Source organism: Acinonyx jubatus, chromosome E3, assembly GCF_027475565.1.
Source record: "Acinonyx jubatus isolate Ajub_Pintada_27869175 chromosome E3, VMU_Ajub_asm_v1.0, whole genome shotgun sequence".
NCBI classification, from domain to species: Eukaryota; Metazoa; Chordata; class Mammalia; order Carnivora; family Felidae; genus Acinonyx; species Acinonyx jubatus.
Genome location: NC_069398.1, coordinates 40,544,734 through 40,566,320, shown reverse-complemented (window position 1 = coordinate 40,566,320; position 21,587 = coordinate 40,544,734). Strand labels below are relative to the sequence as shown.

The following is a 21,587-nucleotide window of genomic DNA, read 5'->3' as shown; positions in this document are numbered from 1 at the left end:
TGGGAAGGTCAGCTGCAGTAGGTGCTGTGGGTGCCCACCTGGGTCTTCATCTGCCCATCTGCCATGCTCTGCACAGCCCAGTGCTCCCCTGGGATCAGGGGACTTGGCTGCACCGCCCCTTTGCTTGTATCCTTCCCCGTACCCATCCTGTCCCACCTCTCCTTACAGGTTTCTCCTCAGAGCTCACCCTCAACAAATCGCTAGCACAAGAACTCTTGTCTCAGGGTTTGCTTCAGGGGACCCTGACCTAAGACCCCACCCCAACCCGGTGGGCCCTCCCGGGCCAGGTCCCAGCACCTCATGGGGGGCCCCTCGGAGAACGCTGGCCGACTGGTAAGTCTCTCTCCACTGCCGCAGCTGGTCTGTGTGCTCTTGCTCCTCTTCTGTCAGATAGAGGGACTTGGGGACCAGCCCTCCTTCGGGGACATTACACTGGGGGATAAAGACAAAAGTAGCAGGTCAGGACCCAGCCGGCCTGGCTGACCCACAGAAGGGTACTTTGTGACCCCTGAAACTGCACTGACAACAGCAACCCCAAAGTGAGAACGGTACAGGGGCTCTCCCATGACCTCATCTCCAAAACCACAATGCAGTAGGAACTCTTACTATTTCCATTTCACAGAGGAGGAAAATGGAAGCCCAGAGAGGTCAAGCCACTTGCCTGAGATCACACAGCAGAAAGTGTCTGAGCCTGGGCACAAACCCATGTTTATCAGGGCCCCCAGGCTCAAGTCTCTTATTACCATGCTGGTTCTTACAGGCCCATTTGTTAAACATAAATCACATGTATGTACCTCAACAAGTGGAGAGATTCAAATTGGCAGAATTCCTAGGAAATGCCTTTTTTTACTCAGAAATCATGTATGCCTGGACTTTGGTATTCTATTAGACAAGGAAGAGGGGCCTGCCCTCATCCCATGGCCAGATGAGATAAGACAGTTGTGACCCAGGGTCACCCCTGCCTGTGTCATCTCAGCCCCAAGGGGAGGCAGTAAAAGGGGTCTGTGGCTGCCTCTCCTTGAAGTAGTTGGCCCATCTAACCATTCCGTGAGGATGTGGGTTGGGAATAAATCCCTTTGGATACACAGGCTCCGGGGTTCAGGCCACTGGGATGTTTGAGTCACCTCTCTCAGCAGCAGAGGGCGCAAAGTCAGCAGGTAAACTCTGCTGCCTAGCGACGAAGTGCATAGGGAATACCGGGGTAAACTTTTGACTGGCCTGGTCTCTGGTCTTCTAGAAACTTCCATCTGGATCACTATGTTTGAAAAACCAAGCTAAGGCCCCTCCTTTGGACAGGACTCACTTCTCTTTGGGGAAGCGTCTAAAACAAGCCTTGCCCCCCAAAAGAGAAAGCATGGCTTCTCCAGGTACCAGCACCCACACACATGACAGAGTGCCCCACTCCAGCCTTCGTGGCCCTCTGCAGCCCTGCCCCAGCAATCCCTGGCTCCCCCACCCCCACCCCCAGGCCACAGCCCTGGGCCTGCAGCCACATACTCACCACACACTCTCCCCCAAGGAAGTCGGGGATCACTTCTTTATCTAGGTAGTCCACGAGGCCTCCGGGGCCCTGGTAATTGCTGCCACTGTAGATGAGGAACTTCTGCCTGGTGTTTTCATTGATGAAGGGGCTGATCTGAAGTGGGGGAGATGAGACAAGATGGAAAGGTATTTTTGTTTTTTTGTTTGTTATTGAGATGTAATTCACGTGGCAAGGAACTAACCATTTTCTTTTCCTTTCTTTTCTTTTCTTTTCTTTTTTCTGTTCTTTTCAAGTTTTATTTAACTAATCCCTACACCCAGCGTGGATGGGGCTCGAACTCACAACCCTGAGATCAAACGTCGCATGCTCTTCCAACCAAGAATTAACCCTTTTAAAGTGAACAATTCAGTGGCTTTATTTCACTCACTATGTTGTAGAACTACCACTTTCCTGTAATTCCAAGACTCTTCTTCAGCCCAAAAGGAAACCCCATTCCTTTTACACATTAATACACATTAGCAGTCACGCCCCAGTCCCCTCCCCCCAGCTCCTGGAACCACCAGTCAGCTTTCTGTCTCTATGGATTTGCTTGTCTGGACATTTCATAGAAATGGAATCCTCCAATATGTGGCCTTTTGTGCCTGGCTTCTCTCCTTCAGCATGATGTTTTTTCTAGGTTCATCCACCTTGTAGCACAGATCATTACTCCATCCCTTTTTATGGCTGAATAATATTCTACTCTTTGGATGATCCTATTTTGTTTGCCCCAGATGGAAAATACTTTAACACCGAACTCGAAACTGCATGTCAATCCTTTTTTTTTTCTCATGGCAACCCCTACCCCCCCACCCACGATGCTGGTGTGGTGTCTGACTCAACACACAGGTGGGGAAGGAAGGAAGGACTTAGCATTGGCAAGGTACAAGCCAATTGAGCAAGGAATGCTACAGGAACTGGGAATCCCACCTGTGTGGTCACTCTCCTTCAGCCTCCACCCGGGGAAGCAGTCACCTGCCGTCCTCGGCAACCTGGCTCCGTGCCACTGGCTTCCATCTGGTGTGGCCACTGGGCAGAGGAGGGGGTACAGCAGCAGGAGGTGGGAACAAAGAGAGAGGCCAGGGTACTTCTTCCCCCACTCCCTGCTGCCTCACTGCCCCTGGGCCCCCCCACCCCCTGCCACATTCTGGCTCTCATGAGGCTTGGTAACAATGCCATCCCCTCCCGTGGCACCACCAACCCCCCCCTCCCACCCCCGGGTGTCAGGGATCACTTCAGGGTCTAGTCCCTGGGGCCTCTCCATCCTGCCCATACCTCTGCAAGGAGTTCTTTTATGTTATGTCCCCATTAAGCCATTGGGGTGAATCCCACTTCTGGCCAGCACCCTGAATGACTGGCTCCCACCCCTACCCAATACACATCTTCTTAGAAGTCTCCCAACAGCAAGAATTTAATTTTCACAAAGTTCAGGATATTTCAAGATAAAAAGCTTCAGTGGCAGGTCCTGCCTGTCTTTCCTGCAGCTCCTGCTCTCCAGCCCAGCCCCAGCAAGGCCCTGACTTAGCCACAGTGGCCAAAGAACGTTCTGTCCCAGAAGTCTGCTCACATCGTCTCCTGCTGACAACCCTCCATGGCTCCCTACTGCCCCAGGATGAAGTCCCACCTTTGCCACAGCCTGGATTCAGCAGGCACTGGTCCCTGAGCACTTTCCCAGCTTCTGCCAGGGCCACCAGCCTTTTTGCTCCTTTTTGTTCCAGCCACCCTGCACTGGTTTTTCAGTTTCTCAAAAGCATCCACGTACAGTCCTGCCTCCAGGCCTTTGTGCTTACTGTGTGGGTTGCCTGACCCACCTGTCCTCCCCACCCTTCCCTGAAGGACTCCTGCTCCTTCCTTCGGTCTCAGCCACTTGTTACCTCCTCAGAGGGACCTTCCTCAGTTTCCCAGTCTAAATTGCCCACCTGCATTACCCCCTGCCTGATTCAGCCTCTCCACGAACCCTGTAGGCCTCACGCCCTAGTCATACGGAACCATGAAGCATTTCCTTGTGTGACGTTATCTGCTTTATCTCTCCCTGCCCTGTCACAGTTGGGGAGAGATACAGTGGCTGGCTTGTTTACTCCAAATCCCCAAGGCCTGGAAAGGTGTCTGGCACACAGTAGGTGCTTAGTGAAACACTGAATCCACTTAACTCTCAAATCTCTATCCTGATTGAACCTCAACTTATAGCAGCTCTTTCCAGGCTTTCTTGGGCACTGAATCCTCGGGGCACCGGGTATGTTCAGGGTCTGCAGGACTAGGGGTGGGGGGCTGACACTGTGCACTGGCCTGTGGACCGGTAGCAAAGCCCCCAGGCAGTGGTTTTCAACTGTCAGTGACAACCTGATAGTGGTTGTGAGATCAATTTAGCACGTGTGGCTAGCCAATTTTTTTAAATCTGAGAAAAAAAAAATTTAATAGAGAGTACGTGCAAGCAGCAGAAAGGGGTAGTGGGGGGGAGAGAGAGAATCTTAAGCAAGCACAACATTCATTGCAAAGCCTGATGTAGGGCTTGATCCCACAACCCTGGGATCATGACCTGAGCCAAAATCAAGAGTTGGACACTCAACCAACTGAGCCACCCAAGCACCTCCATGATTAGCTTATTTTTAATGGAACGGAATAAAAGAGCAAAAAGAGAGGAGCCTGGGTGGCTCACTGGGTTAAGCATCAGACTTCAGCTCAGGTCATGATCTCACAGTCCATGAGTTCGAGCCCTGCGTCGGGTTCTGTGCTGACAGCTCAGAGCCTGGAGCCTGCTTCGGATTCTGTGTCTCCCTCTCTCTCTGCCCCTCCCCACCTCATGCTCTGTCTGTCTCTCTCTCAAAAATAAAACATTAAAAAAGAGAGAGAGAGAGAGAGAGCAAAGAGGATATTGCACATAGTTAATGTAACCTCGCTTGCGGATCTGTTTCGGGTGTGTGTGTGTTTGCGTTGGGTTGTAACATAACATGTATTTCTTACTGTGGATCTTGGGCAAAAAGATTTCAAATCCCTGCAGCACAGGATCCCAACACTCCTCAGAGTCAGCTCACAGGAGCCCCAGGAATGCTATACAATTCTGAGTGTGACCCAGCGTCCACAAAGCAGGACAAGAGATACATAAATCATGGTCTGTCCATATGGTGGAATAGTATTCGGCCATAAAAAGGAATGAAGTACTGATAGGCTACACCACGATGAACCTGAAATCATTATGCTCAGTGAGAGAAATCAGATGCAAAATGCCTCGTATGATTCTGCTTCCGTGAAATATTTATAACAGGCCAATCCATAGAGACAGGAAGCAGACTGATGGCTGCCAGGAGCTCGGAAGCCGGGAGAGGAAGGAATGCTGATGGTACAGGGTTTCCCTTGGGGGTGCTGAGAATGTTCTGGAACTAGAAGGTGGGATGGTTGCACAGCTCTGGGAATATACTAAAAACCACTGAATTCTACACTTGGAAAGAGTGAACCTGATGACTTACATCTCAGCAAAGCTATTATTTAGAAGATATGCCACCAGGAGGGCCTGGGTGGCTCAGACGGTGGGGCAACTGACTTCGGCTTGGGTCATGATCTCATGGTTCATGGGTTCGAGCCCCGCGTCGGGCTCTGTGCTGACAGCACCGAGCCTGGAACCTGCTTTGGATTCTGTCTCCCTCTCTCTCTGCCCCTCCCTGCCTTGTGCTCTGTCTCTCTCTGTCTCTGAGAAATAAATAAATGTTGAAGAAAAGAAGAAGAAGGAAAAAGAAGGAGGAGGAGGGAGGAGGAGGGAGGAGGGAGGAGGAGGGAGGAGGAGAGAGGAGGAGGGAGGAGGAGGAGGGAGGAGGAGGGGAGGAGGAAGAAGAAGGAGGAAGAAAAGGAGGAAGAAGGAGGAAGAAAAGGAGGAAGAAGGAGGGAGAAGGAGGGAGGAGAGGAGGAGGAGGAGGGAGGCAGGGGGAGGAAGAAGGAAGAGGGGGGAGGAGGGGGGAGGAGGGGGGAGGAGGGGGGAGTAAGGAGGAGGAAGGAGGAGGAAGGAGGAGGAGGAGGAGAGGGAGGAGGAAGGAGGAGGAAGGAGGAGGAAGAAAGAGGAGGAAGAAGGGGGGGAGGAGGAAGGAGGAGGAGGAAGAAGGAGGAAGAAGAAGGAGGAGGGAGGAGGAAGGAGGAGGGAGGAGGAGGGAGGAGGAGGAGGGAGGAGAGGAGGAGAAAGGAGGAGGAAGGATGGGGGAGAAAGAAGGAGGGGGAGAAGGGGGGAGGAGGAAGGAGGGGGAGGAGGGGGGAGGAAGGAGGAGGAAGAAGGAGGAGGAAGGAGGAGGGAGGAGGAGGTGGGAGAAGAAGGAGGGGGGATGAGTAAGGAGGGAGGGGAGGGAGGAGGAAGGAGGAGGAAGGAGGAAGTAGAAGGGAGAGGGGAGGAAGAAGAGGAAGGAGGGATGAGGAGGAGGGAGGGAGGAGGGGGAGAAGAGAGGAAGAGGGGGAGGAGGAGGGAAGAGGAGGGAGGAGGAAGGAGGAAGTAGAAGGGAGGGGGGAGGAGGGAGGAGGAAGGAGGAGGGAGGAGGAGGGAGGAAGAAGAAATGACACTGAACCAGCAGGCAGAGGGAACTCCCCCACCCCATCTCAGCCTGCACGGGGGAGGGGTCTGGCCCAGGCGCCTGCTCTCACCAGCGTCCAGAGCACCGGGAAGACGCGGGGGGCTCTCACGATGAGCAGCCGGCCCAGGGTCTCAGGGTAGTTGTCCTCGACCACCTCAATCATCCGAAGCAGGGCCTTCACCCCCGGCCGCCACAGATGCCGCATGTTGAGACCCTCCAGGTCCACCAGGCAGGTCCAGGAGCTGCGGCAGAGATGGCCCCCTCACTGCAGCTTGCTCTGCCACATCCCAGGGCCCCCGACAGCCTCGGTTGGGGGGGGGGGGGCCTCGGGAGCTGGCAGACAGGACAGAGAGGCTCAGGAAGCCAGGGCTGGGAGTAGAGGGGCGGAGGCCGTAGGACACTCTCGTGGATCCTACCCCCCACCCCAACCCTAGGCTGGGGAGGCCATGTGGTGAGGAGGCTCAGTGCATGGCCTCTAAGGCTAGTCACCCAAATTCAAGTGTCACCTCCATCCCCCGAGAGCTTTGTGACACAGGCAGCTTCCTCATCAGGACAGTGGCAGTGACAGTAACATCTCGAGCAATTGTTAGGATTAAATGAGATAGTATATGTGAAGCTCTCTGCAAGGACAGGCCATAGAGTGCACTCCTTCAAAGCAAGTCATTGCTACCAATTGTTGAAAAGGCTCCGACTGCTAAATAGAGTGTAAGCGCCAAGAGCACTCATTCGCTCCAGAGCCAGACGGCCTGGATTCAAATCTCAGTGCTGCCGCTTGCTGTGTGGCCTTGGCCAAGTTACTTAACTTCTCTGTGCCTCCATTTCCTCAGGACTAATTCATTAGGAAAATGAGTGTTCTACTGCAGTGGCTAATCCCTGGGAGCCCCTCCATCCTGCCTTTGATCCTTCCATCCACACCGCTGCAAGAAGTCCCTCCTGACACCCTGTCATCTGAGCCATCTCAGGTGAATTCCACTTTGGATCAGGATCCTGATTTATTGATCGATTTCCCAGCCCAGCCAATGTACATCCCCTTAGGAAAGGCTCCAAACAGCAAAGGGACTCGATTTTCACAAAGATCAGGCCATTTGGAGATAAAAAGTGGCAGGTCCCACTGGCCCCTCCCTCCCAGACTGTAATAAGGAGGATGTGAGGCAGGTACTTCAACGAGCACTTGCTGCACAGCAAGTGTTACACACACACATTTGTGTTCTCTCTCAACAGACGTGGCTTTTGATAATCCATGAAGACGCCTTCGGACTCATGATGTTATTCCCACATTACAGACGAGCAAGCTATAGTTCAGAAAGGTTCGTGCCACCCTAAGTATTCATGTGGGAAACTGAGGAGTCTGGGGAAGTCGGATGAGGGTTACCGGATTGCCATGACACCTGTTGAGTCTGCCCGCCTGGGAGGCAGAGTCAAGGTGCTACCTGGGGTGGCAGAGTTGGCCTCAAAAAGCAAGGCCCCGGGCGTAACATCCTTGAGACCGAGGCAGACAGTAACTTACCCACTTAGCAACAACCTGGGATGAGCACAGCCACTCTGAGCCTCAGTTTCCCCCTCCATAAAGGACAGGGACAATAACAGGTCCTGCCTCACAGGATCACTGAACAAATTAAATGAGGACATTCCTGTAAAGTGCTGAGTCCATGCCCAGTGAAGCTTGGCTGTTTTTACTCTTTCAGGGGCATTTGCTCCTGGCGGGGGTTCTTACCTGATGGGACGGCCAAACTGCTTTGTGTTCCCTTCACATCTCTTCTGTCCTTCCTCGTTGACGGAAAGAACCTGGAAAGTAGAGAATGTGCTGGCAAACATTCACTTGGCTGCTCCCCCCACAGGCAGCCCTGGGGTCCAGGGAGAGAGGACCCCTACTCACATGCTTCAGCAGTGCCTCCTCCCCCACGGCCTTCATCAAGCCTTTGGTGTCCATGTGGCCCAGGCGCAGGATATAGAGGGGGCGGCCATCTTTGCAGGGGAGGCCCCATAAAGAGAAGGGACATTATTTCAGGAGTGCTGGTGAGAGGGCAGGCCCAAACTTCTCTTCGGAGAAGGCAGCGCCAGGCTGTGGCTCAGCCTGCCCCTCCTGTCCGTTTATTTGCGAATGCTCTACCCACTCCCAAGAGGGACTAATGCCAGTTATGGTGATAGAAGCAACGTGTTCAAGAGTCAAGGACACAGACTGACATCACAGGGGAAACTGGGTGAGGGGCATGTGGGAACTCTGTATGGCCTCAGCAACATCTCTGAAAACCTGTCTTAACATTACACGTTTATCTGGAAGCTTTTTATTTTTTTTAATTCTTTTTAATGTTTATTTATTTATTTATTTTGAGAGAGAGGGACAGAGACGTGCTCACGTGCAAGTTGGGGAGGGGCAGGGAGACAGACAGGGTGAGAGAGAATCCCAAGCAGGCTCCACACTGTCGGCGCAGAGCTCAACGCTGGGCTCGATCCCATGAACCGTGAGATCATGACCTGAGCTGAAATTAAGAGTCAGATGCTTAGGGTGCCTAGGTGGCTCAGTTGGTTAAGTAACCGACTCTTGGTTTCAGCTCAGGCCATGATCTCACAGTTCATGGGATTGAGCCCCGCATCAGGCTGTGCGCTGACAGTGCAAAGCCTGCTTGGAATTCTCTCTTTCCCTCTCTCTCTGCCCCTTCTTCACTTAGGCTCTCTCACTCTCAAAATAAATAAATGAACATTAAAAAAAAAAAAAAGAATCAGACACTGGATGAACTGAGCCACCCAGGCACCCCTAAAGCTTTTTAAAAAAGAAAATATGAACCATGTTATGAAGGAGTATGGAGAGAGTGGATGACGTTGGTTCTTAGCTTTCTATCAGGCAAAGCAAATAGGAAAAATAAGGAATTACATACTAATACAATGGATTCTTGTTATTCATGGTAGTGATGTTTTCCAAAGTCACCTTGAACACTGAATCAGGAAGTACTAAAGCATCGTTTCCAGGAAAAATATGGGGTAAGGTCCCTGCGAGCCTCTAGACACAACATTTTTGTCAACTGATCAATACATAACCTTGTTGTCTGTGTGTTTCTATTTAAGGACACCTTATTGAGTATATATTGTTGATTCATTAACATTGAACTCATTGCCAGCAGCATCACACTAAGCCTGAAGGAAGCTTATCTAACATTTTCTCCATGAGTCACAGCCTTCTTGTGCTTTGAAACACTAGCCAGCACTCCTGCATTACGCCTGGGGGCCATTTTAAGCACCAGAATCACCCTCAAAATGCAAAAAAAAAAATGTAGCACTAAGTAGACTTTAGAAAGGACTCTTGTTAACAGTTTAAGAACTGAAAAAAAGATGGACATCTCATTCAACCTCAGCAGGGGACACACAGGTCAGATGACTCTGACTTTTCACCACTCCAAAAGTGTTCATAATTGACCGCAAAAGCACCCTGAGTATTGACTTGGGGGTTACAAATACATTGTGGTGAGGAGGCAAATGCACAAATATGGAATCCATGAATAATGAGAATTGACTATATATTAAAGTGTTCCAACTGGTCCTTTAGGAGAATCAACCTCTCACCCTAATCAATATATACAAATTTTTACATCAAGGGCAGTTTAATAAAAAACTGAGAGGGGCGCCTGGGTGGCTCAGTTGGTTGAGCATCTGACTTCAGCTCAGTTCGTGATCTCATGGTTCGTGAGTTCGAGCCCCGCGTCAGGCTCTGTGCTGATAGCTCAGGGCCTGGAGCCTGCTTCAGATTCTGTGTCTCCCTCTCTCTCTGCTCCTCCCCTGCTCACACTCTGTCTCTCTCTCAAAAATAAATAAAGATTAAAAAAAAAAACTACAGAGAAGACCTATCTTTAAAAAAAAAAAAAAACTGAGAGAGAACTTATTTGTAGCGGGTTGAATAGTGTCCTCCAAAAATTCACGTCCACCCAGAACCTTTGTATGTGATCTTATTTGGAAATAGTCTGCAGATCAGATTGTTTAGGACCTCGAGATGAAATCCTACTGGATCAGTATGGGTCCTAAATTCAGTGACCTGAGGTCTTTATAAGAAGAGAGGACACACAGGCACCCAGAAGGAATCCATGTGAAGACAGGCGGAGTGTGGGTATACAGCCACAAGCCAAGGAACGCCTGGGGCCATGAGGAGCTGGAGGAGGCAGAGAGAGATTCGCCGCAGGGAGCACAGCCCTGCCCACACCTTGATTTGGGGTTTTTGCCTCCGGAACTGTTGGCAGATACATCTCTAAGGCACCCGGTTTGTTGTAATTTGCTACGGCATCCCCAGGGCGCTGATGCATGCCCATGCAGCCATTATGTGTGGGGGTCCCCATGATCAGAAGTAAGGGTGGGCTAACGCTGCCTCTGCATGGAGAAATGTTGCCTCAAGCCCACATGTCTCTTCCAGCCCTACTTTCCTCATGGCTGGGTGAACCCCAAGGGCATCTCCAGATGCCCAGAAGAGTCAAAAGGAAAAATAATAAGATCTCAATGTGAAAAGTGGCCCCCTATGCATTCTGTAGGTAAAGGGACGCACCTACGTCCTGGTAGTGCCAGCCCCCCGCATAGAATTCCTCCAGGAGAGCAGGGGGTCGCCAGGTCTGAAGGAGGAAATCCACCTGGTGCTGCTTTCGCCAGCTCAGGGACAGGCGCAGCATCTCCCGGGCCTTGTCCAGGTGGAAGTCACGAGCCCGCAGGAACCGAAGGATGTGTTCATCTTTGGGAATCTGAGACAAGAAGGGTAAAGCCTGTAGAACGGTAGTCCTTCACCCAGTAGAGAAGACTGTGGAAAATGAGTTCTCCTGTCTTCTGTGCAAAATATATAGCTGGGAAAAGGACCACACACTCCACCACGAACGATACAGCCAAGGGGCGGGCTGTAGTGAAAATCTGTGAGTTTGGGCTGCCAGACATTTCTCCCTCTTCAGGCATCTCTTTGCTTCTGGGGAGCTACGTGTCCTCCCCACGCCCCAGCACCAGTGCCGGTTTTAGCTGATGTTGCCAGTCAGCATTCCACTCCCATGGCCTCAGCGGTGGCACAATCCAATCAGAGCATTTAGACAATTTAAATCAGAAGAACCGGACGTGAAGCCCTTTCTCTGCGGTGGTAAAGGTGAGCCTGCAGGTTATGGGGAGCCCCAGCTCCAAGCTCAACGAGGAAGTAAGTCTGGCGGGGATGAAGCAGAAGTAAACAGATACAAGAGCTCAGAGGCCCCGACCGCATGGGAGTCCTGATTCGGGACATCCCTGAGACAGGCTGCATGGCCCCCTGGGCTGAATGATGTCCCTTCCAAATTCATGTCTACCCAGAACCTCAGAATGGGACCTTATATGGAAATGAGTCTATCCGGATATAATTAGATAAAGTGAGGTCATATTGGAGTAGGTGGGCCCTCCTGTGTTTGGACACAGACACAGGACACATGGAGGAAAGAAGGCCACGTGATGGTGAAGGCAGACACTGGAATGACGTATCTGCAAGCCAAGGACTGTGGCAGCCACCAGAAGCCAGGAAGGGGGAGGCATGATACAGACTGTCTCTCAGAGCCTCCAGAAGGCTGGAGAAAAGGCAGGCTCCAGAACCCTGACCACACCTTGATTTCAGCACTGTGAGGATAAGTTTCTGTTGTTTGTAGCATTTTCTTTCAGCAGCCTTAAGAAATTAATACATCCCTCTCAACAGTTTGTTATATGAGCCAATAAATAGCCCCCTCCTCTTTTTTTTTTTTTGCCTTGACTCAAGCTGTGTTCCTACCACATATAACCCAGAGTCTAATTCATAGGCCGAAGTGACAAGTCCCTGCCAGCTCTCCTTTCTTCCCTCGGGCAAATATTGACAGGCAAGAGAAATCCAGCCCCAGTAAAGGCTCCCCTGCCCTGAGTGCTCATCCGAGCCAGACATGACTCTAGGCATTTTATGTGGATCGTCCCTTGTAATTCGGTCTAGGTGATGTATGCTAGCATTATCCCCCTTTCACAGATGAGAAAATGGGCAGACAGGTTAAATCACAGCCCAACATGAAAGCAACTTCTTTGTCTGCACTCCACACACATGCAGCATGGGGAGGGGATAGGAAGGAAGGGCAAGCTCACATTTCTCATTCAACAGAGCTGAAGGTCAAGTCCATGCTTGGGACCTACATGCGTGGTGGACATTCCTGTTATGGGGCTTAGAGTCTGGAGCCATTTGGGGTTGTCACAACTGGGGAAGAAGAGCTCCCGGCATCTAGTGGTGGAGGCCAGGATACCGCGACACCCAACAGGGCACACCTCACCCCATAAAGAACTGTCGGGCCTCAAATGTCAACAGTGCAAAGGATGAGAAACCCTGTAATCAACGGTATGCACAACATGCATTACAGATACATGAGACGATACATGATAAAAAGAAGGCAAAATACAAGTTTTCAGTACTGCTGATTACATCAGCCTGTTTACCTGGCCCTTCCTCCCCCAGTGCCTGGGGTGAGTGGCTGTCATTGAACATGGTCTGATAGGCCCCAGCTCTGCACCCACCTTGCCTTTGTGGGTCTCCTGCAGCCAGTGTCGCAGCTGGATGAGGCAGCTCTCCTGCATTGGTGTGAGATGACCCAGGCAGCGCTCAATGTAGTCTGCATCTAGCTTGTCCCCTGCAGGAGAAGGTGGAGGCGTTCAGGACCAGAGGGCGATGCCACTCTCTTTACCACATGGTCTACCCTTTCTGGAACCCTCGCCGCATTGGCCACCTGAGATCTGAAATGCAGTTCCAAGCCGTACGGTGGCCCTTTCACCCAAGAACAGCCACATGGGCTCCACATCTTCCGGTCTTGCTGGCCCTTTCCAAGGGGTTTCTGAAAACTCATGGTGGGGCCAGCTTGGATCTCACAGTGGCAAGTGATTTGTCTCCTCTGACTTCGGACATCAAGCTAATTCCCACCCCCTGGAGCTACCCAATCTCTGAAGATTATTAACAATACGCACTCATGTTTCTAGACATGCACCATCTCAGTGAGCTGTCTCGACGCCCCAGTGAGGCAGGCACACTACTGTCCCCACTTCACAGAAGACAAACCTGAGGCCAAGACAGGTTAAGTAGCGAGTGGATGCATGTGGTGCACCGAGCATACAAGAGATGGTCAGTAAATACAGTTCCTTTTGCCTTCCCACCTCCCAGCCTCTCTGTGGGCTCGAGGCCTTTTATAGACAGAGCCCTGACCCCAAAATACAGCCTGGGAGCTGCACGGATCATTCCAAACACTGTTCAGTCCTGTCCTGCACAATGGGGCTGTTTGGGGGTCAGCATGTGTGGGCATTTAGAGGCTGGGCTCAACCTGAGGTCCCACTGCCCACTCTTTAAAATTTGTTTTTCAACATTTATTTATTTTTGAGAGACAGAGACAGAGTGTGAGCAGGGGAGGGGCAGAGAGAGAGGGAGACAAAGAATCTGAAGCAGGCTCTAGGCTGCAGCTGTCAGCACAGAACCGGACACAGGGCTCGAATTCATGAACCATGAGATCATGACCTGAGTCGAGATCAGACGCTCAACCGACTGAGCCATCCAGGCGCCCCACCCATTGCCCACTCTTAACTGTTGAGGTGGCAGATGCTGGCATGGTGAGGCACACCAGCATGTTAGCATCTCTGCAGTGGGTAGACGGTCCACAAAGAGCAGCCCCCATGAGTGTAGCCTGTTCTTTGTGTTCAGGTGGCACAATAAGAAAACAAATGGAATGTGTGTACCTCCAGCAGCAGGACCTAATGGTTCCCTCTAAAACAAAAAAAGTCCAGGGCTGGAGGTCAGCAGGCATCTGGGTAAACAGAAGCAGGAGGGATGCTGGTGGTGTATGGGGACAGGTGGCGTCCAGACCCCCCAAACAGAGTGGTCAGAAAGGGAGATGCTGGAGACAGTAAGGGGGAGTGGACAGGATGAGAGAGAGAACACAAGGGAGACAGGAGATACCAGCATCCTTCCGGCCTCTATGCGGCTGTGAAGGCCCTTTTCTCCTGAGCACAAAGGCTCAGTGATTCAGAGCAGGGTGGAAGGGGGGTGACTCTGCCTCTCGCCAGCCATCCTGAGCACAGTGCAGAGGGCGAAGGAAGGAAAAGCCTGGTGCAAAATTAGGGTAAAAGTCATGACCACCAGACAATGTGTGCAAGAAGAGGCAGAAGTTTTAATTTTTCTAATATTTAAAAAAATTTTTAACGTTTATTCACTTTTGAGAGACAGAGACAGAGCACAAGCAGGGGAGGGGCAAAGAGAGAGGGAGACACAGAATCCAAAGCAGGCTCCAGGCTCCGAGCTGTCGGCACAGAGCCCCATGTGGAGCTCAAACCCACGAACTGTGACATCATGATCTGAGCCTAAGTCAGTTGCTTAACGGACTGAGCCACCTAAGCGCCCCTAATTTTTTAAATATTTTAAGGGGTGCCTGGGTGGCTCAGTCGGTTAAGCGTCCGACTTCAGCCAGGTCATGATCTCGCGGTTTGTGAGTTCGAGCCCCGCATCAGGCTCTGGGCTGATGGCTTAGAGCCTGGAGCCTGTTTCCGATTCTGTGTCTCCCTCTCTCTCTGCCCCTCCCCCATTCATGCTCTGTCTCTCTCTGTCCCCAAAAAAATAAATAAAGGTTGAAAAAAAAATTAAAATAAATAAATAAATAAATAAATAAATAAATAATATTTTAAAAGTTCACAGCAGCAGCCAGCTAGCACAGAGTTGGTACAGAATAAATATTTGTGAATGAATGAATTTTGTTCTCCCTACACAATGCCCCAGATGTAATTTACTGGTTATGTGGCATATCTCTAAGAAAGCCAAGCCTGACATTTCAGTGACCCCAAAAGAATGAATCATCATGAGCACAAATGCACAGAGCTAAAACTGAACTCAGGGAGTATGTGTACTTTTGTGTCCTAGGTTTTTTTTTTAATTTATTTAAAATTAAATTGTAAACATTTCCCATTATCAATAAAAATCGAAAATATGACAAAAGGCTAATTGCCTTACATATGAAGAGTTCTTACAAAGCAATGAGAAATCAATGGTCAGGGATGCCTGTGTAGCCCAGTTGGTTAAACCTCCGACTTCGGCTCAGGTCATGATCTTACGGTTTATGAGTTTGAGCCCCACATTGGGCTCTGTGCTGACGGCTTGGAGCCTGCTTCAGATTTTGTGTCTCCCTCTTTCTCTGCCCCTCCCCCACTCGTGCTCTGTCTCGTTCTCTCTCAAAAATAAATAAATAAAAAATTTTTTTAATTAAAAAAAGAAAGAAATCAATGGGCAAACAGGAAAATAGACAAAGTACAAGAACAGAGAGATTCACAAAAAAGCCATATGGAGTCACTAAGCATGAGAAAATAATATTTGGCCTCATTCGTGAGGAAAGACCTAATCACTAATTTACTAGAGGTCACTTTTTGCTTTCAGAAGTTTAAAACATTTAATAATAGTCTCGTGGGGAGCCAGAGTGAAGTCAGGAATAGACACAGCCACACACTTTTGGGGGAACATTGATTAGTACAACCAATCTTTGAAGGCCTAACTGGTAAATCTGCCAAAATTTTACCTGCATATAACCTTTGACCCAGCAATTCAACTGTAAAAATTTTATGCTATAGGGGTGCTTGGCTGACTCTGTGGGTGGAACATGTGACTCTTAATCTCAGGGTTGTGAGGTCAAGCCCCACGTTGGGGGTAGAGATTATTTAAAAATAAAATCTTAATGGGGCACCTGGGTGGTTCAGTCAGTTAAGTGTCCGACTTCAGTTCAGGTCATGATCTCATGGTTCATGAGTTCAAGCCCCACATCAGTCTCTACACTCATGTGCAGAGCCTGTTTGGCATTCTCTGTTTCCCTCTCTCTCTGTGCCTCCCCAGCTGGGGCTTTCCCTCTCTCAAAACAAGTAAGTAAACTTAAGTACAAAGATACACTATATTATTTCTATGTTTTAAAAACTGGAAACCTCATGTCCATAAAGAGAAGACTAGATAAATAAACTAACAAAAATAATAATAAATGTTTATTTTTTAAGTTTATTTATTTATTTTGAGAGAGAAATAGAGAGAGAAAGAGAGCGAGCAGGGGAGGGGCAGAGAGAGAATCCTAAGCAGGCTCCATGCTGTCAGTGCAGAGCCCAACATGGGTCTTGAACCTGCAAACCGTGAGATCATGACCTGAGCTGAAATCAAGAGTCAGACGTTTAATTGACTGAGCCATCCAGGTGCCCCAATAATAAATGTTTATTAATAAATAAGTTATGATGCAGCCACACCATGAAATACCACAAAGTGCTAAAACAGATGCACTGACATAGAAAGCTGTTCAAGCAACATTAGTAAACGAAAAAAAGCAAAACATCAAGTAGAATGTGTAATGTTGGCTCAGCATAAATTATACAGGTATGCATGCCTGTATATACACATGTGTGTATATGTATGTACATATATATGCCTAGGTAGTTTCACGAAATACGACCACAAAATTAGTATTGCCTCCAGAGAGAAGAAAAGAGTCTTACTTCCTCATTTACATCTTCCAAGAAGTTTGAATATTTCTTTCTACCATCTCCATACATTACTCATATAATTAAAAATAGTAATAAAACCAGAGAAAGGGGCAGCCCTGAGGCACCAGATCAGGTCAATTCCTGATTTAGAAATAAACCAGTTCTGGCTCTTGGGCCGGAAGGAAGGAAGAGAGGGTAAAGCAGCGGGAAAGGGCGGAAGCTGAGTCATTCCAGTTCGCAGACCCATTCCCAAGGGGACCCGCAGCAACTCTTCCCCCGTGGAGTGAGCAAACACAAAGCAGGTTTCCAGGGACTGGGGCGGTTGTGGGGGGCACAAGGGTACAGGCCTGGCCGGCTGGCTTCAGCCGCAGGGACCTACCGTCTGTAACCACCACCTCAGGCGCAGGGCCTGGAGCACCGATGGGCCCGTCAACCTCCAGGGAGCCCGGATCTCTCAGGCCAGCCTGGGAGCGGGCGTCCTCCTCTCGGACGGGGGCAGGCGTCCACCGGGGAATGTGAGAGGTGCCCTGGGAGATAAGCTCGTTCAGGTAATGCTCAATCACCTCCTTCCCCTGGAAGCCAGAGAGACCAGAGGCACATGAGCCGCAGGGCAGGAGAGCAGGGATAACCTCATCAGCCTGGGAGTCACCCCCACCTGGCTGCAGTCCCACCCGTGACACGTAGCTACAGAGAACTTGAAATGTGGCTGGTCCAAATGGAGATGTGCTGTGAGCATCAGATATGAACCGGATTTCCAAGACTTAGGACGGAACAAAGAATGTAAAATAGCTCATTGGTAGGTTTTCTATAGGTAACATGTGGGTTAAAATACTTTGTTGAAATGAATTTCACCCATTTCATTATGCGAAAAGGCCTCTCAGGGACAGGTCTGAGAGCTTTACACAGCAACCAATTTTAACCAGGAGAAAGCACCACAGAATGCCCCTCCTCTGTCCAGAGATCACTACACAAGCCCCTAACATCAGGGAGCATCTAGATAATGATTATGGTGCCCCCATTTCAGGCCAGGTGGTTTCCACTCATTATCTTGTGTGTTATGGTCATTGTTAGGATACTCACTCTATGGATGAAAAGACTGAGGCCAAGGAAGGTTAAGGATCGATCTTGCCCGATGTCACTTGGGTTGTCAGGTGTCAGAGCAGGTTTTGAACCAGGCTCTGAGGTCTGTGTACCTTCCTCCCTGTGACTGATGGAGCCCACCCCTTACCCTCTTGACGTTAGCTGTGTACTGCTTCATGGCGATCTTCTCCAAGGCACTTTCGAAGCCAAAGAAGGACCGGATGTCGAGCGAGGCGGATTGCTCAAAGCAAGTCCACTCTTCATTCTCGGGGTGGACCTGAAAGCCAGGCAGCCGCAGTGACAAGTCTCATTGTGGGGGATGCAGTGCCCTCTCTCAGGGCTCTCTTGATGATCTGGGCCCAACCAGAGCATGCCGTGGACAGCATGGCAATACCGGAGTGGGGCGGGCAGCAACCCCACCCGGAGAACAATGCCAAGTGTTAGAGAACAAAGAGCCTTCTCATGAGGGGCTGGAAGGAAGTGGGTCTGGCATCTGCAAGCCTGTCCCTTAAAAACTGTTCTATAATGATATATTTAAATGAGTAATATATTTAGGGGCACCTGGGTGGCTTAGTCGGTTGGGTGACTGGCTCCTGGTTTCGGCTCAGGCCATGATCTGATGGTTTGTGGGTTCGAGCCTCACGTCAGTTTCTGCACTGACAGTGTGGAGCCTGCTTGGGAATCTCTCTCTCCCTCTGTCTGCCCCTCCCCAACTATCTCTCTCCCTCAAAATAAACTTTATAAATGAGTTAATGTACTTAATATATAATTATATGTAAGTTATATATAACTATTACATATTTTAAATATATATTTTAAAGTATTTATTATGTTACATATTTATTGTAAACAAATACACACACACACACACACACACACACACACACACACACACGGACAAACTTTGTTGACAGAGCTTCTATGCAGACCCAGGCTTAGTCCCTCTCAAACTTTCCTGGGCAGAAGTATTACCAGGGAGTGTGTGAAACATGCAGATGCCGGGCACCTGGGTGGCTCAGTCGGTTAAACATCCGACTTCGACTCAGGTCATGATCTCACAGTTTGTGAGTTCGAGCCCCGTATTGGGCTCTGTGCTGACAGCTCAGAGCCTGGAACCTGCTTCAGATTCTGTGTCTCCCTCTCTCTGCCCCTCCACAGCTCATTCTCTCTCTCTCTCTCTCAAAAATAAATACACATTAAAAAAAAAAATTTAAATATGCAGATGCCTGGGCCAAATAGGTCCAGGGCAGGGCCTGAAAACCTGCATTTCCCAAGCAGCCTCAGTGACGTTAATTCAGCGGTTGGTAGAACTCATGCTGAGAAATATGCACTAAATACATATTATAAATGCACTAAAAGTGATTTATAAAAAGCTGCCACCCACACAACTCCCTAGAGGTAAGCATTGGAATATTCTGGGTCCAATTCCCAGAGGAGCTGGAGGTGTGGAAAGAAAAAGCAATGGGCATTTACTGGACACCTGCTGTATATGAGGCACCGTGCCAAATGCTGGGGATGGGACAGACACACAAGGCAATGCCCCACCCTCCCCACCTCCCCCCCATAGGGAAGGCTCTAATGAACCATAGTTACAACACTGGAGTTATCCTCATGAAAACTAGCATTGGGGATCTAGCACAAGCTAAAGGAGCTTTACCTACATTGTCTCATAGACTCCAGCCAACACCGGATGAGGCGGGCTCTGCTGACAGGTATACAAGGGGTGGCCTGGGGAGGGGAAGCAACTTGCCCAACATCATTCAGCAAGGAGGTGGCAGAGCTGGGCTCCATCCCAGCAAACGCCTCCAGACTCCTCCCTCACTCCAACCTGGGGGCAGCAGGACCCTGCCCCTGCAGCCCCCATTCTCAGACTTCACTCATCCACCTCTGGGTCTTCACACATGCTGTTCCCACTCCAGAACTCTGTTCCCAGCCCTCTCATCCACCAGCTCTCAGCTTGGTGGCTTCAGTGGGACACTGTCACCTAACAGAGTGCCTCTCCTCTTATTTTCCCTAATCCTGTCTTCTGGATCCCTTCTTAGTATTCGTGAAGTTGTAAGATTATGTTGACGTTTTTTCTTGTCTGTATCTGCCACTGGAATGGAGGTCCTTGTGAGAACAAAGGTCAGGGGGACTAGTCCGTGCTCTGGTCAGGTGCCCGGCACAGAGTCGATGCTCAGTCAGTGTGTACTGAAGAATAATAATAATTACTATTAATGACCTGAAAAGGTAACACTCATACAGGGCTTGGTATGTGCCAGGCCCTCTTCTAAGGGGTTTCGGATACTTTTCTTCCCCTACTTCTCACCATAACCCCTGTGGGAGGTGTCATCATTAACCCCATTCTACAGATGAAGAAACTATAGGGGCCCCTGGATGGCTCAGGCGTTTAAGGGTCTGACTTTGGCCTAGGTCATGATCTCATGGTTCGTGGGTTCGAGCCCCACGTTGGGCTCTGTACTGACAGCTCAGAGCCTGGAGCCTGCTTCGGACACAGAGCCTGTGTCTCCCTCTCTCTCTGCCTGTCCCCTACTCATGATCTGTCTCTCTGTCTCTCAAAAATAAATAAACATTAAAAATTAAAAAAAAAAAACACGTAAATGAGTCTCCCTTTCAAGGAGGAAGAAAAGGACAGAGAGAAGAGGGAGGGGGAGGCAGGTTGACAGCTTTCCCCAATAAAACACAGGATGACATATTTGAATTTCAGATAAACAACGAATAATATTTTGGTAAGTATGTCCCAAGCGGTATTTGAGACTATTTAAACAAACAGAAAAGTATCAGCTGTGTATCTGAATTGCAGATGTAAGTGAGCGTCCTGCAATTTATCCGACAAGGCCCTGGGGGCAGGGGAGAGGCAGCTAGGCTGATGCGTGGACTGCAGGACGCAGGAAGAGGGCGGGACGCAGGAAGGGGGCGGGACGCAGGAAGGGGGCGGGACGCAGGAAGGGGGCGGGACGCAGGCTTACAGTGTAGCTGCAGTTCTCGTTGACCACCACGCGGTTGGCGAAGGTCTCATTGTGGGCTTCAATGAGGAGGGTCCTCTCCTTCCAGTTCAACACGTTTCTCTGCACAAAGACCACGTGCTCTACGCCGGCAATCTGCAAGGGAAGGAGCAGCGAAGGGGGTGGGGGCTGCTGGATACCGAGACTCACCAAGACCCCAAGACCCCGCGCCTGCCCACCAGCCAGCAGTATCCCATACCCAGCCCAACACCCACAAACCCCAAGACCCCCTGTGCCCCACCCGGAGCCTGTCCACCAGCCCCAGCCCCAGTCCCTAGCTCCTAGGCCTTTGTCCTTCCAAGACCGGCCCTCCGACCTAGAACGACCCCCCCTTTCCGCAGGCCCCAACCCCAACCCCAGGACGTGTACCACCAGCACCTACACTCATATGCATACTCACTGGCTTCACCACCTGAGCCCGCCCCCAGATCCCCCCCCTTTCCAGTCCCCTCCTCCGTGGGGTCCCCCGGCACCTCTGGGAACCCCTCCCCACCCACCTTGCGCAGCAGCCGCGGGGCCTCCACGCGCAACCTGCAGCTCCGCTCCACCACGTGCACCGCCCCGTCTGCGCTGCGGGACTCGCGCAGGACCTCGCTGCCCAGGAAGACGGGGATCTGCGGGCAGGTGGGGAAGCGCTTCTCATAGGCCTAGGGGCAGAGGGGGAGTGAGTGTCAAGGGGGCTGGGGGCTCTAGCCTCCTCCCTCCTGCTGGGCTGGGGACTCTAGCCTCCTGCCTCCTGCTGGGCTGTGGTCTCATTTACAAGAGCAGTGTGACACACCAGTGCCTGAGCAATGGTTTGCAACTCACTCTTTGGATTTGCATTTGAGACTTAACCCTCAGAAGAAAAAGTGAGCTTGCCTGGAACATTTTAAAAGAAGGCATCTTTCAGAAAAACACTCTGGACATAATCTAACACCTCTTCATGATAAAAACACTCCACAAATGAAGAATAGAAAGGAACATCTT

The 21,587-nt window shown here is 50.4% G+C and overlaps 1 protein-coding gene across 3 annotated transcripts in view; it reads right to left on the bottom strand.

The window, feature by feature from the left end:
- The window catches only part of SEC14L5 (SEC14 like lipid binding 5), a 42,351-nt gene that overhangs the window by 4,778 nt on the left and 15,986 nt on the right, over positions 1–21,587 (bottom strand). For all 3 annotated transcript variants that reach the window (XR_008294528.1, XM_027043291.2, XM_027043292.2), the window contains exons 3-13: positions 21,119–21,268; positions 20,586–20,717; positions 17,765–17,893; positions 16,916–17,108; positions 12,571–12,683; positions 10,592–10,781; positions 7,943–8,031; positions 7,781–7,851; positions 6,137–6,308; positions 1,502–1,636; positions 298–432 (exon numbers count right to left, since the gene is read on the bottom strand). Coding sequence is in view for 2 of the 3 variants with exons in the window: in XM_027043291.2 (XP_026899092.2) it covers positions 298–432; positions 1,502–1,636; positions 6,137–6,308; positions 7,781–7,851; positions 7,943–8,031; positions 10,592–10,781; positions 12,571–12,683; positions 16,916–17,108; positions 17,765–17,893; positions 20,586–20,717; positions 21,119–21,268 (1,509 nt within the window). In the remaining variant the exon portion in view is untranslated. The remainder of the gene's footprint in view (positions 1–297; positions 433–1,501; positions 1,637–6,136; positions 6,309–7,780; positions 7,852–7,942; positions 8,032–10,591; positions 10,782–12,570; positions 12,684–16,915; positions 17,109–17,764; positions 17,894–20,585; positions 20,718–21,118; positions 21,269–21,587) is intronic.